This window comes from Medicago sativa, chromosome 5, assembly GCF_051527215.1.
Source record: "Medicago sativa cultivar Bolivia chromosome 5, Bolivia_mono, whole genome shotgun sequence".
In the NCBI taxonomy this organism is placed as follows: Eukaryota; Viridiplantae; Streptophyta; class Magnoliopsida; order Fabales; family Fabaceae; genus Medicago; species Medicago sativa.
The window spans coordinates 67067770-67079890 of NC_140753.1; the positions used below are offsets into that span (position 1 = coordinate 67067770).

A 12121-nucleotide genomic window follows, 5' to 3' on the forward strand; every position below is an offset into this window, starting at 1 on the left:
TTTTTGTTGGATCAAATGGGTTGTGGATTGACACTAGAACCTCCCTCTATAAATAAATTTAGATTCAATTTAGCTTGGTTTCAAAAACGAAAACAAAATCCAATGAGCTGATGATTCACAGAAAGGAATCCAAAATAAATTTTGTGCTTCTTTTTCTTTTCCTTTTAATTGATTTTAGGGCTATGAATGAACCGAACCAACTCGAAAAGTTCGAAATTTGATTCGACAATTAATTCGTTGGATTTGGTTCATGAACCTAACGAGCCCTAAACTTGAACTAAAAATTAAGTTCGTTAATTAAATGAGTTGGACTTGAGTTATGTATATTTCGGTTCGTTTGGTTCATGAGTTGGCTCGATTATATATATAATTGATTTTCTATATTTAAATAATTTTTTTGTTAGTTTTAATGACTTTTTATATGTATTAAATTAATTCAATATTTCACTACAAAAAAAAAAATTAATTCAATATTTTAAAAAGACCTTAACGTTTCGGTTCCTCTAATTAAAAAACATAGGAAGTAGAAAGTTTATCTTCATTTTTTCTCTTCATTGCCTTTAACCTTTACTTTCATTTCCAATTTCAAAATGTCCAGCCAAACAAAAAAATGTTTTCTCTCCTTCGTTGTTGGATGTCATCCTGACAAGAATTCAACGAACAAGTAGCAAGATAACCAAGTCTCCATCAAAAAAAGAAAATCATTGCTCTCCTTTTCTCCGAGTTTCTAATCAATTTGTTGTATATTTCTACTTTACTTTACTTTCTTCATCTCTCTCTTATAGTGTTTCTATATTGATTTTTGAATGATTTAGAGTAGAGTTTAGTTGAGTTTATTTTGAGATTTTTGGATTCCAATGGTTGTTTTGACTTTTTTTTAAATAAAAAAAAACTTTTGAGGTATGTGATTCAGACAAACGAACTGAACCTAACGAGCCAAACTGAATTGTTCGTGAACTTTAAACGAGCTGAACTTGAGCTAAAAAAAAAAGTTTATGCTGAACTCAAACCGAGTTTCGAGCTGAACCAATTATTATCGGGTCGAATCGAGCTCAAGCAAGTTTGACTCGACTCATTTCCAACCCTCATTGGTTTGCACAATTTATATTTGAATTGGATTAATTTAAATGTAACACATATAGATATGGATTTTTTTAAAAGGACACATACAGATATGGATGATAACAACATGACTAAAATAACTATTTCTAGGCCTTAAAATGAAGGCTTAATTGCACTTTTGGTCTCCTATCTTTCCAAAAGTTGCGGTTACAGCCCCCTAACTAATTTAAATACAAAACAGCCCCCTAAGTATTGATTCTTTGGCATTTTTGGCCCCCTACTCCATTTTTGACCTGGTCGTTGATGACGTGGCACCCAAACCCCTTATGTTTGGTGCCACATGGATATTTATTTATTTATTTATTTATTTTATTTTTTTAAATTCATGCAGCCATTTTTTAATTAAATAAATTTTAAAAATATTAAAAATCAGAAAGAAAAAAAATTAAAAAAACCCAAAACAAAATCTGCAGATTCAACCTTTCATTTATGATCCCTCATATCCTTCAAAATCTGCAGTTATAAAAAAACAAAATTGAAAATGGGAATCTACGAAATTGAAAAAAAACCCAAAACCCAAAACACCAACAAAAACAAAATTGAAAAAAAACCCAAAACCCATAAATGTAAATCTACAAACATTGCAAATGGGAATCAAAGATCTTCTCAGATTCACAAACATTGCAGATGAGAATCAGAGGGTTGGAAGGAATGATTCAAAATCATTATTGTTTCCAGGAGTAATCCCCACTTTTTCCACCAGTTTTATGCTTAAGTCTAATATCTGTAATTGATATACCTTTTGAAGCAGCTTTGCACATATCATACACTGTTAAACCAGCAATAGACACTGATGCCATTGCTTCCATCTCAACCCCGGTTTTTTCGGTTGAAGCAGCTTCCCCTTCTATTGTTACACTGAAGTCCTCATGATTCAATCTCAAATCCACTTGCACGTGTGTAAGGCCTATGTTATGGCACAATGGAATCAGGTTACTAGTTTGCTTTGCTGCAGTTATGCCAGCAATTTTCGCCACTGTGAGCACGTCTCCTTTTTCCATTTGATTGGCTAATACCAAATCAAACACCTTCTTTCCAAGATTTACTTTGCAAACAGCAGTGGCAGTTCTCTTGCTACTTTCTTTTGGAGACACATCTACCATTTGAGCTTCCCCTGAATTTCCAGTATGAGTCAATTCAAAAGAACTTTCACCTATGTTTCGACATGACAAATGGGGTTCATCGTTCGCATGACTATTGCTTACAGAGCCAGCTAGTCCATCTGGCGGAAGTTCCCCAAATACAGATTCCATTTCCTTGTTGAGTTCTTGGATTGAAGTTTCATAGGAAGAAGAGGTGCTGAAGATCCTTTTTGATCGAGGAGATGCAGCAGCAGCAGCGACAATTCTTCGGACAAACATGTTTTTGCCTTTTCTCTTGTCGTTGTGTTATGATTCAATTTGAGTGGATTTTTTTTTTCTGTTGAAAATTACTCAACTGGTTATCCTCCTTGAAAGGCTTAATCATCCTTGAAATTGAATAATTCTGGATTTTTAATTTTTTTTTCTTTCTGATTTTTAATATTTTTTAAATTTATTTAATTAAAAAATGGCTGCATGAATTTAAAAAAATAAATAAATATCCACGTGGCACCAAACATAAGGGGTTTGGGTGCCACGTCATCAACGACCAGGTCAAAAATGGAGTACGGGGCCAAAACTGCCAAAGAATCAATATTTAGGGGGCTGTTTTGTATTTAAATTAGTTAGGGGGCCGTAACCGCAACTTTTGGAAAGATAGGGGGCCAAAAGTGCAATTAAGCCTAAAATGAATATAGGACTACCATGTCCAAACTGAATCGACTGTCTGTTTCTTCTGACTTGTCCCCTTTTTTGCGCTAGTGAATGAAAACATAATTTCTTTTAGGAAAATGTTAACCAATGTCCCCGGAACACTGATTAAGGAATTATAAAAGGAAATATTGTATTGGAAATTGTGCATTCTACTTTTGGAAAGTTAAAAAAATGTTCTTTTCAATGCAAAATTTGACTTTTCTTTCTACTTTTAGTTTCTTAACCAGTGCCCCCGAGGGCACTAGTTAACAAGACCATTTCTTTTATGATCATGTTAGCCAGTGCCTTCAGGACACTGTTAAGGAAACTAGAAAAGAAAATTTTAAAGTGAAAATAACACTTTCTATGCTTTTTAGAAGTTGACACCACAAGTTCAACGTACTCCCTCCGTCCCATATTACTTGACCTAGTTGACTCTGTCACGTATGCCAATGCACAATTTTAAACTTAAATTTCTTTAATAATCTAGTAGAAAAAATTACGAAAATTTAATATTTTAAAAATATTAATCGAGACGAATCTAACAACATCTTATATGCTATATTTTGTTTTTATATATTAGTAGAAAAATAGAGTCAAAACATGTGACATGAATAGTGCAAATATTCTAAATAGGTCAAGTAATATGGGACGGAGGGAGTAATACTTTCTCTGTTTGATTCTTTAATTAGTGCCCCGAAGTCATAGGTTAACATTTCGCTTTCTTTGAATAAATAGTTTACTATAATTTGTATGTGCAAAAAGTTCACAATCAATCAAGTCAAACGTAATTATTGTGTAAAAACAAGTCAAACATAATTGTGAATAAATTCAAATATTTCTAATGATATAATTGATTGATAATGTAAAACATCTTCCCACTAACAAAATATACAAATTAAATCCAAAAAGACCAAATGAAGGATGAGTTTTCTCCTAAAAAAAATGAGATTAAACAAAAATACAGTTTGGCAACATCTTTATAATTAAATTGGCATGGCATCTGCCCTAATTGTGTTCTTTAGTTAGAACAAGGAGTGACCTATTGGGATATCAATCCTCCAGCATGGCACTTAACTTGGTGTATGTTTGGTTATGTGTTACAAAATTGATTTTGAGTGAATTGATTCTGTAAAACTGATTTTGGCTAAAAGTGATTAAAGTTAAAGTGATTTATGTTTGAATACATTTATGTAAAAGTGAATTGAACAATAAATTTAAATGTTAAAATCAAAGCTTCAATTTCTAACTTCAAGTAGAATCGATTCTAGAGGCAAAATCCAATATACTCTTAAGCACCCAAACATGTCAGAATCAATTTTACACCTCTAAAATGAATTATAGTCCATCTAAAAGTGAAACCAAACATACACTTAAATAAACCTCCAAAGTACTAGAATTGAAAGAAAAAAAAATGTAATTTATCACTAGTACATAACTAGAATTTTGCCTGAACCAAATCCACCAGTTTGTTATGTTTTTTTTTTTTTTTTATGGTGTCCGGGATTCGAACCCCAAACCTTACATATATTATGCACTGTTCTTACCAACCGAGTTAAACTCACGGGGACCACCAGTTTGTTATGTTAAATAAAAATAAAACATATTGGACTCTCCATAATAAAGCTTGTTAAGAAGCGGGCTTGGATCCTTTATTCATGCTCCATGATAGTCCTGTGTTGTGTAAGGAAAATGTTAAGAGAATTTCATTCAACCAATGACATAAGTAACTAGTTGTAGCAGGAATAACCACATTTACATTAATAGTAAAGAAAAATATCTCAACCTCATAACTTGAATTCAAATGTACACATCTGGGGAAAAAAAATTGTCATCTGAAAATACACTTCGAGAAACATGTGTTACTTGCCAATGTAGGCACACACAAAATGTTCTCCTAGCAAGACACAAATTTATAGATGCAGAAATTATTTTAAAGACTAGCTAGAAAATTTCTATATTTTTTAAGTCAATGCCGAAAAATTGAGAGCAATTAGAGTAGAAATCCTCTTCATCTCTTGAAAGAAATAGACATTTTCATTACTATAGTTTTGGAGTATAATATTTAATGTGTGCATTTATGTCATTGATTCACTCCAAAACTATTGACCTCCGTATCTTTTGAGAATGAAGAGGATCCTTACCCGAGCAATAAAATTTCAAAGTGACAAGGGAAAGGACTTAGTAACCTTTTTTTTGGTTCCAAGATCTAGTGATGCCTTTGTTACATGTGAGACTTGGAAACAAATTATATTTGAAATCTTTTATGGCATGATCATTTTACACCGACGCGCACACACACACAAGAAAAGGACATAGAAGATAACAAAACATGGGACAAGTATGAAAGAATCTATATGTAACACAGATTTATGTTCCTTGTAATAATGAGTATTTACCTTTTATGTTTTTGTTGAAGCCTTTTCATTCTTCATGATCATATGGAATGATTTAGACTTATCCTCCTCAACCATTTCCCTTAGAATATCATCTTCAATCTTCTCAGCTTGCCAACGAGAAGGATCCTCGACAAACGCCTCACTGAAAATCATGCTCGACACCCACTCTTTCCAAGTGGTTCTTCGGTACTTATCTTCCTCCAACGAACCTGTCACCAAGAGCTGATAAACATAAACCATTTTCTGCTGACCAGGACGAAACGCACGTGCAATAGCTTGCTTCGTTTTCGAAGGGTTCCACTCGGAATCCAACATGATCACACGAGATGCAGCTGTCAAACTAATTCCTTCGGCACAAGCTGTGATTGAAGCAAGTAGTATCTTTGATACTCCACCAGGCTCCTCAAATTTATCCATTATTTTCCCACGTTCAAAGAGCTCGAGTTCCCCGGTTAGTACTAAAACTTCACGGCCTTTTTGCCATCCAAAGTACTTCTCGAAATATTCTTGAAATAAGCGAACAGGCGCAATGTTGTGGCAAAAGATAAGAACCTTTTCGTTCTTAACAACACGGTAGATAAGGCTCAAAACAAATCTTACTTTTGAACCTATTTTCAAATCAAACTTGTACTTATCAAGATCACTCAATTGCTCCTTTGTTAAAAATTTCTGAGAACACACCGCAGTTTTGACCAGCCAAGGATGTATTGATCCAAGTGTTATCAAAAGCTCTAACTCGAGAGGGTATCCACTGCACTTAAACATGTCGCTGTGAAGTTTCTGCAGAATCTCATGCTGTATATCGGTTGTATTCATTAGCAGTGTATAAATTTGTAAACCTGGTAAACCATCAGAACTTCCTGCTTCATAAACATCGATAAAACCATTTGTCACATTTCTCAACATGTTTAATCCTTGAATTCTTTCCTCTCCAACATTAGAGTCAATTTTCCTAGCGATTGTATCTAAGAAGAATTTTCTTGCCCGTGACTCGATCAAATATTGCGCCTTTTCTGCTCCTTTTTGGCCTACTCCTTTCCTTTTCCTCTTGTATTTAGGGTCTAATGCTTTCAACACTTCGTGAGGGAATTTCGGTCTTGCCAAGCATAGAGTGTTGAAGTATTCGCAGAAATTATTTTGAAACAAAGTACCGGAAAGCAATATTCTCAATTCGGTTTGCACTTTCATCAAACATTTTCGCAACCTTGATTTGGTACTTCTAGGGTTGTGACCTTCATCAAGTACCAAGAGTCCAGGACTTTCCCTCAACACTTGAGCCATAAACTTTCGGTGTGCAAACTTTGAATCCTCTCGCATCAATGTTAAAAACGAAGTGTAGCCCATGATTAGAACACTCGGATGTGAATGCCATTTTTGGATCTTCTCAAGGCAATCCAAAACATGCTTGACATCATCGGTAGGCTTGGGAACTCCAGGAAGAGTAGCAACTGTATTCTGCTTGAACACCCTATAGGTTCTACGACCATGAATCAAGTACACCGGTATAGGAATCTCCCACTTGATAAATTCTTTATACCAAGTATAGAGCGTAGTTTTTGGAGCAAGAACTAGAGGTCTCTTCCCCGGGAATAACTTCAGGTAGCTAACAAGAAAAGCGATGATGAGAAAAGTTTTTCCGGCTCCAGGAGTATGAGATATCACACAGCCACCTCTTTTTTTGGATTCGGCTTCAATTAGCCCTGGATTTGTAGACCCTGCAACGTTTCGCCAAAGAAACTCAAAAGCTTTCTTTTGGTGCACATGCAATTTTTCTCTGAGTTCAGGAATTAATGACCAAACGCTTTGGTTTTCTTCCGATATCGGTTCATCACGAGAAGTGTCGGTCGGGAAAAAATGGAAGTCATCATCTTCATCATCCTTGGTGGGCTCTTCTTTATCTTCTCCATCACACTGCTTCTCCTCTTGGCGCCACACTGAATTTTCAACCTGCCAATACCAACAAGATTATCATACAAGTGTTTATGCATAACCTTTTTCTATAATAAAAGATAAAATAAAGTCAAACTATTTCATATACACTATAAGTTGATTTCATAAGCTATCCTGGAAAGCGTATAGAAATAAGCTAAAAACATCTTATGGACATGTCATAAGTTGCTTCCATAAGCTCTCTCAAATAGTCTGACATTGCTTATGCCTCGTCCATCTAGATGCAATGTATAGAAACCAGAATACAAGAATGAAAGAAAAATGCATAAAAATCCACATAAGAGTGCACGCGTGCGCACACATCTTTTTAAGTTTTAAACTTGACTTACAAAAATTGGATTAACATCTCTGATATGGGTGGTCACAAAGCCACATCTACAGCAGTATATTCCAATTTCTTCATCCAATCTATTATCATGTTCACAAACTTCTTCTAAGTTTTCCTCAGGCTCGGCCAAAACAATTGCATTTGAAACCTGATAAAATAATGGAACTGATTAGCCTTAGAGAAAACAGAGAAAAAACATAAGGAACTAAGGAAAAACAATGGATAAACGATTACACCTCTGAGTCATCAAAATAACTCGACGCCAGTGACACTTCAAGTTCTTTCCACAACATATCCATTTCAGCTTTTTCTACATCATCCTCTCCATGAGAAATCTCGGTTTCCACATTTTGTCCAACACCGTTTGTTGTGTTACATTTCTTCCACTGGTCAGTGATAGGAGGTTCTTCTATGACAGGTATTGTATTAATATTCTGTAAATACGAATGGATCAAACTCTTGTATGCGGCCGCATTTAAAGTTCTGTCTTTATAATTGTGACTTCTTCCTTCGCCGTTATTTCTTAAATGAGTTGAGCGATATGTTCCCTCATGAAATCCTGTCTTCGATTTTCTTTTTATTCCTTCCCATCTATTTCCAAGATCCATATCATCCAAACTACCTGTGCTCTTCCTTTGTAACTTAGTAGAGCCAAAAAATTGACATCGTGAAGAAACATGGTCGTTCTTCTCAGCATCATCTGCTTTTGCAGGATCATCTAACAAATTGATGTTTTTCCTTGGTTTAGGATTATTAACCAAATGACTATACTGCGAAGTAATATCACGTGATTGATGTTCATGACTTCTAGCAACGTTGCCGTTTGGATCGTAATGCTCAACGGCTATTGGATCAGCATCTTGATCAGGAAGAGGAATAATAGCAAGTGGATTTTTATGTTCCTTTTGATCAACACCGCCACAAGTCTTCTTCCCCTTTTGGGTTTTAGCCCTCCTATTGTACACCAGAAGCTCCCGACAAGCATTCGGTTTGCTGGCCTTCTGACATTTGATGGCACCCTTTTCCGGACTGCTCTGCGGCAAACGGAACAAGAATGATAACGGCAACGACATTTCATCTACTACTGCTTTGGATGTTTCTATCCTGACAGGTGGCATGTTTCTAAAGGTACCAACATCCAACTCTTTAACTTCGCAGCCAACGTAACGCTCTGGCTGTACATGCCTGCGTTTGGAACGTCGTAAGCCGTCAACATTATAAGATGATGACGCTTCATCTGCACGCGATTCACGTGCATGATCAGCTCTCTTGGTGTTAGTTATAGCAACTTGAGAAACAATCGGTACTAACATGCCATCGTCGGTTTTGAATCCGATGACATCAATATGAGACTCGGTGTTCGACGATGAGCTATTACTACTATCACCTCCCAAAATTTGATACACCATCTTGTTTTCTACTGATCTTGCACAGAACGAAACATTCTTGACAACCGATGTAACAACTAACCATGAAAGATCGATTAAGAACTTTCCCAAAAGCAATTTGGTGTTTGGTAATGAAGAGCAATCCTCGGATGAAGACCACCGATGGGGCTGATTTTCACATGGACTGTGTTCGATTTTTTGGAGGATGGAGATCTGATTGAGTCCGAATACTTTGACATCCTTACAAAGAGTTCTCATTTCTAAACCAAGTGAACCTTGTTCAATATAGAAGTTGACGAAAAACTGACACGAGCACTCTGAGCCATGGGGCTTTCTCTGTATAGAACTTATTCTAGCATCAGCCCAAACCTATAATTAAAAAGAAAAAAATATAACCGTAAGATATACCTTAAATTTTCCAACTACAGTTCATCAATTAAAAAATGCTGCAAGTTTTATGACTTTGTAATTCTGTTACAATTGTTACTATAAGGAAGTTTCAATCAGACACCAAACACGACACTCTCAGGGAAAAAAATACAGGATTAAAAGTTCATCTTAAAATGAACACTTACAGGCTCGAGATTTAAACCAACTGAATCATTGGCTCGTTGAGGGGGTGATAGCACGCATACGTCGATTCCAGGACGTAAGAAACAGGAGCAATCTGACACGGTAGCTTTCCTTGACCTTAAACGAATGTCTGATAAAGCACCTTTGTCCATAACCATATGGTGATTATCTGTGAAATGTATGCTCATAGATCCTGATTTAACTTTTATGAACTCCACAGGATGCCATGAGCCAAAGATAACTGCTTCAAATGCTGTTCAGAAGGAAAATTTTGAGGAAGTTAATAGGTTAAACATACAATCTTTGCTACAGAATGTGATTGTATGATCATGGAAAACTGAAGGCAATCAAGCTTATCCTATAGATTAATAAATCCGTGCTTGGATAAACAACTTAATTAAGCACTTATAGCATAAGCAATTATCAAATATGTGATTGTGTATAAGTTATTTCTATAAGAAAAGTCAAATAAAGTTAAATTGTTTTCATATATAAGCTTTTCATAAGCTTTCCAAGATAGCTTATGAAAAGCTTATGGAAATAAGCTGAAAACAACTTATGGACATGTCATACACTATTTCCATAAGTTCTCCCAAACAGTTTCACTAGTGCTTGCGCTCTCAAATAAGTCAATCCAAACAAGCACTTAATCATTTTACTTTGATCTTCCTTTTAGTATTGTAGAATCAGAATCAGTTATACTCCATTGATATTTATTCTGTTCAATGAATTTGCAGAGTAATCATTTGATCAAAAAGAAAGAGGAAAAGGCTTACGGTCAGAATTGAATGAATTCTTTGATTCATTTAGACGCCTCTTTCTGTTCATCATTGTTTGTGATTGCCAATGTTGTATATGAGCAACTTCAGCAGCTGATTTGGCACAGAAATTTCCACTTACAGTCAAGGCTTACATAAATTGCTTATCAATCATTGATATACAGATGCAATGGATATCTATAGATCATTTAGAACGGCAAAATTAAGACACGAAACAAAGCAAACGGATAGCACAAGATATATTTGATCACAGAATTCAGCCACTTTTGCCTACTTCTTCGGCGGCAGTGCAGCTGCACTGCCTTTTCAATATTAATTAATGAAAGCTTAGGGTTTACAGGTTGCAAGTTGTGTATAAATACTCCCAGCTCCAGGGACCTGTTCCGGCCCAATAATCTTCAAAAGTGAGGTCTAAAGCAATTTTTGATATATGAGACTTTTTTGTTGGTACACCCTAAAGCGAGGGCTTTAGTGGCCTTACCCTTGGACCGGCCGGATCATTTATCGATAAACTATGACTCATACCCAGCAAAATCGTGTCATAACAAATGTCTTTTAAAAAACTCAAAATTGCTTCATTTCATATCTGTTGTTTTCTGCCTCCAAAAGATGAAAGCAAAATTATGAATAAAATGCTCTGGTAGGGATTATTAAAAAAAAAAAAAAATCCTTCCGAAAAAAAAAAAAAACTATGTTCATCTATTTAAATTTCCCCCAAACATTAAATTTATGATTCATGGATCAAATTCTTCTGTTGATTTGAGGAACTTGTTGATAGGTAATATATAATTACCTTGATTGACAATCTTTTTAAGCCTTAAGGCCGTTTTTTGCCGTCATTGGGACCTAATTCACCTAAACTTTATATAATCATATTAAATTAAGAAGATATTTTTTTTTTACCATAAAAGGTACTACCAATTGAGCCTAGATTATCAAAGGCAGTGTTGTGTTGGTTAGCAGAAAACAAACAGATTCACACATGTGAAGATTTCAGTTCAGAATATATGCTAAAAAAGAACAAGAAAAAAAATAAACATTTAAGATTATGACACCAATTTATGCACACAATTAGCAACATTTTAGTTACAAAACCCCCAGAAAAAAACATGCTAAAAGTCATTCTTAAAATAGGCAAAAAGCAATCTTTTTCATCTCTTTTGGAAAAACAATAAAAAGGAATCACCACAAAAATCAGTCCAATTTTTTCTTCATGAACCTAAGTCAAAGTGAAAAAAAAAACATATAAAAACGTTCATATTATTAACCAAGTCAATCAAAAACATGATCAGAGATTAGAATCAGATTGTTGACTTAGTATAATCAATGAAAGATATTTTTAGATTATTTTCATGAAAACAATAAAAAAAAGTGATGAGATTCTTACCAAAATAGAGATAAAGGTAATTACTACTGATGAGAGAATCTAACAGAAGAAGATGTTACAGCATGATGATTTTGTGATGAAAAAGAGAAGAGAGAAGAAGATGAGGTAATAATAATGTTGCTGGAAATGAGGTAGTTGAGTTGAAAGAGTGAAGTGAGTACAGTGATGAGAGAGAGTAAAGTGTGAAGTGAAAGCTGACATAAAAAGAGGAGCAGAGAAAAAGGCCTTGAAGTTCGTGCAGTTGCATGAGAGAGAGAGAGAGAGAGTAGTGGTGGTGAATATTCGCGGTTAATAGGGGAGGACCAAATATTTAACAACTTGGACTGTTTATGAGTCTATGGAACCATACAATATTTACGTAGATGTCTAGATTATGTGTCAGAAAATCACAAACATTTAGGTTAGCTCAAAATACACAAACAC

General features: G+C 34.9%; 1 protein-coding gene and 1 pseudogene across 2 annotated transcripts; both read right to left on the bottom strand.

The window, feature by feature from the left end:
• Positions 1-1514: 1514 nt before the first annotated feature.
• LOC146924219 (cyclic pyranopterin monophosphate synthase pseudogene) lies at positions 1515-2633 on the bottom strand (annotated as a pseudogene).
• A 1526-nt stretch (positions 2634-4159) lies between these two features.
• LOC146924220 (SNF2 domain-containing protein CLASSY 2-like) lies at positions 4160-11887 on the bottom strand. Of its 2 annotated transcripts, none has more exons than XM_085709223.1 (7): positions 11699-11887; positions 10309-10404; positions 9535-9785; positions 7808-9328; positions 7573-7719; positions 5294-7240; positions 4160-4568 (listed from the first exon to the last, which is right to left on the bottom strand). In XM_085709223.1, the coding sequence occupies exons 2-6, from the start codon at positions 10361-10363 to the stop codon at positions 5297-5299; spliced, it is 3918 nt and encodes a 1305-aa protein (XP_085565349.1). In that variant the 5' UTR covers positions 10364-10404; positions 11699-11887; the 3' UTR covers positions 4160-4568; positions 5294-5296. The 2 variants fall into 2 exon arrangements, with proteins under 2 accessions (XP_085565349.1, XP_085565350.1); XM_085709224.1 differs by having other exon boundaries at positions 10309-10440.
• Positions 11888-12121: the final 234 nt, after the last annotated feature.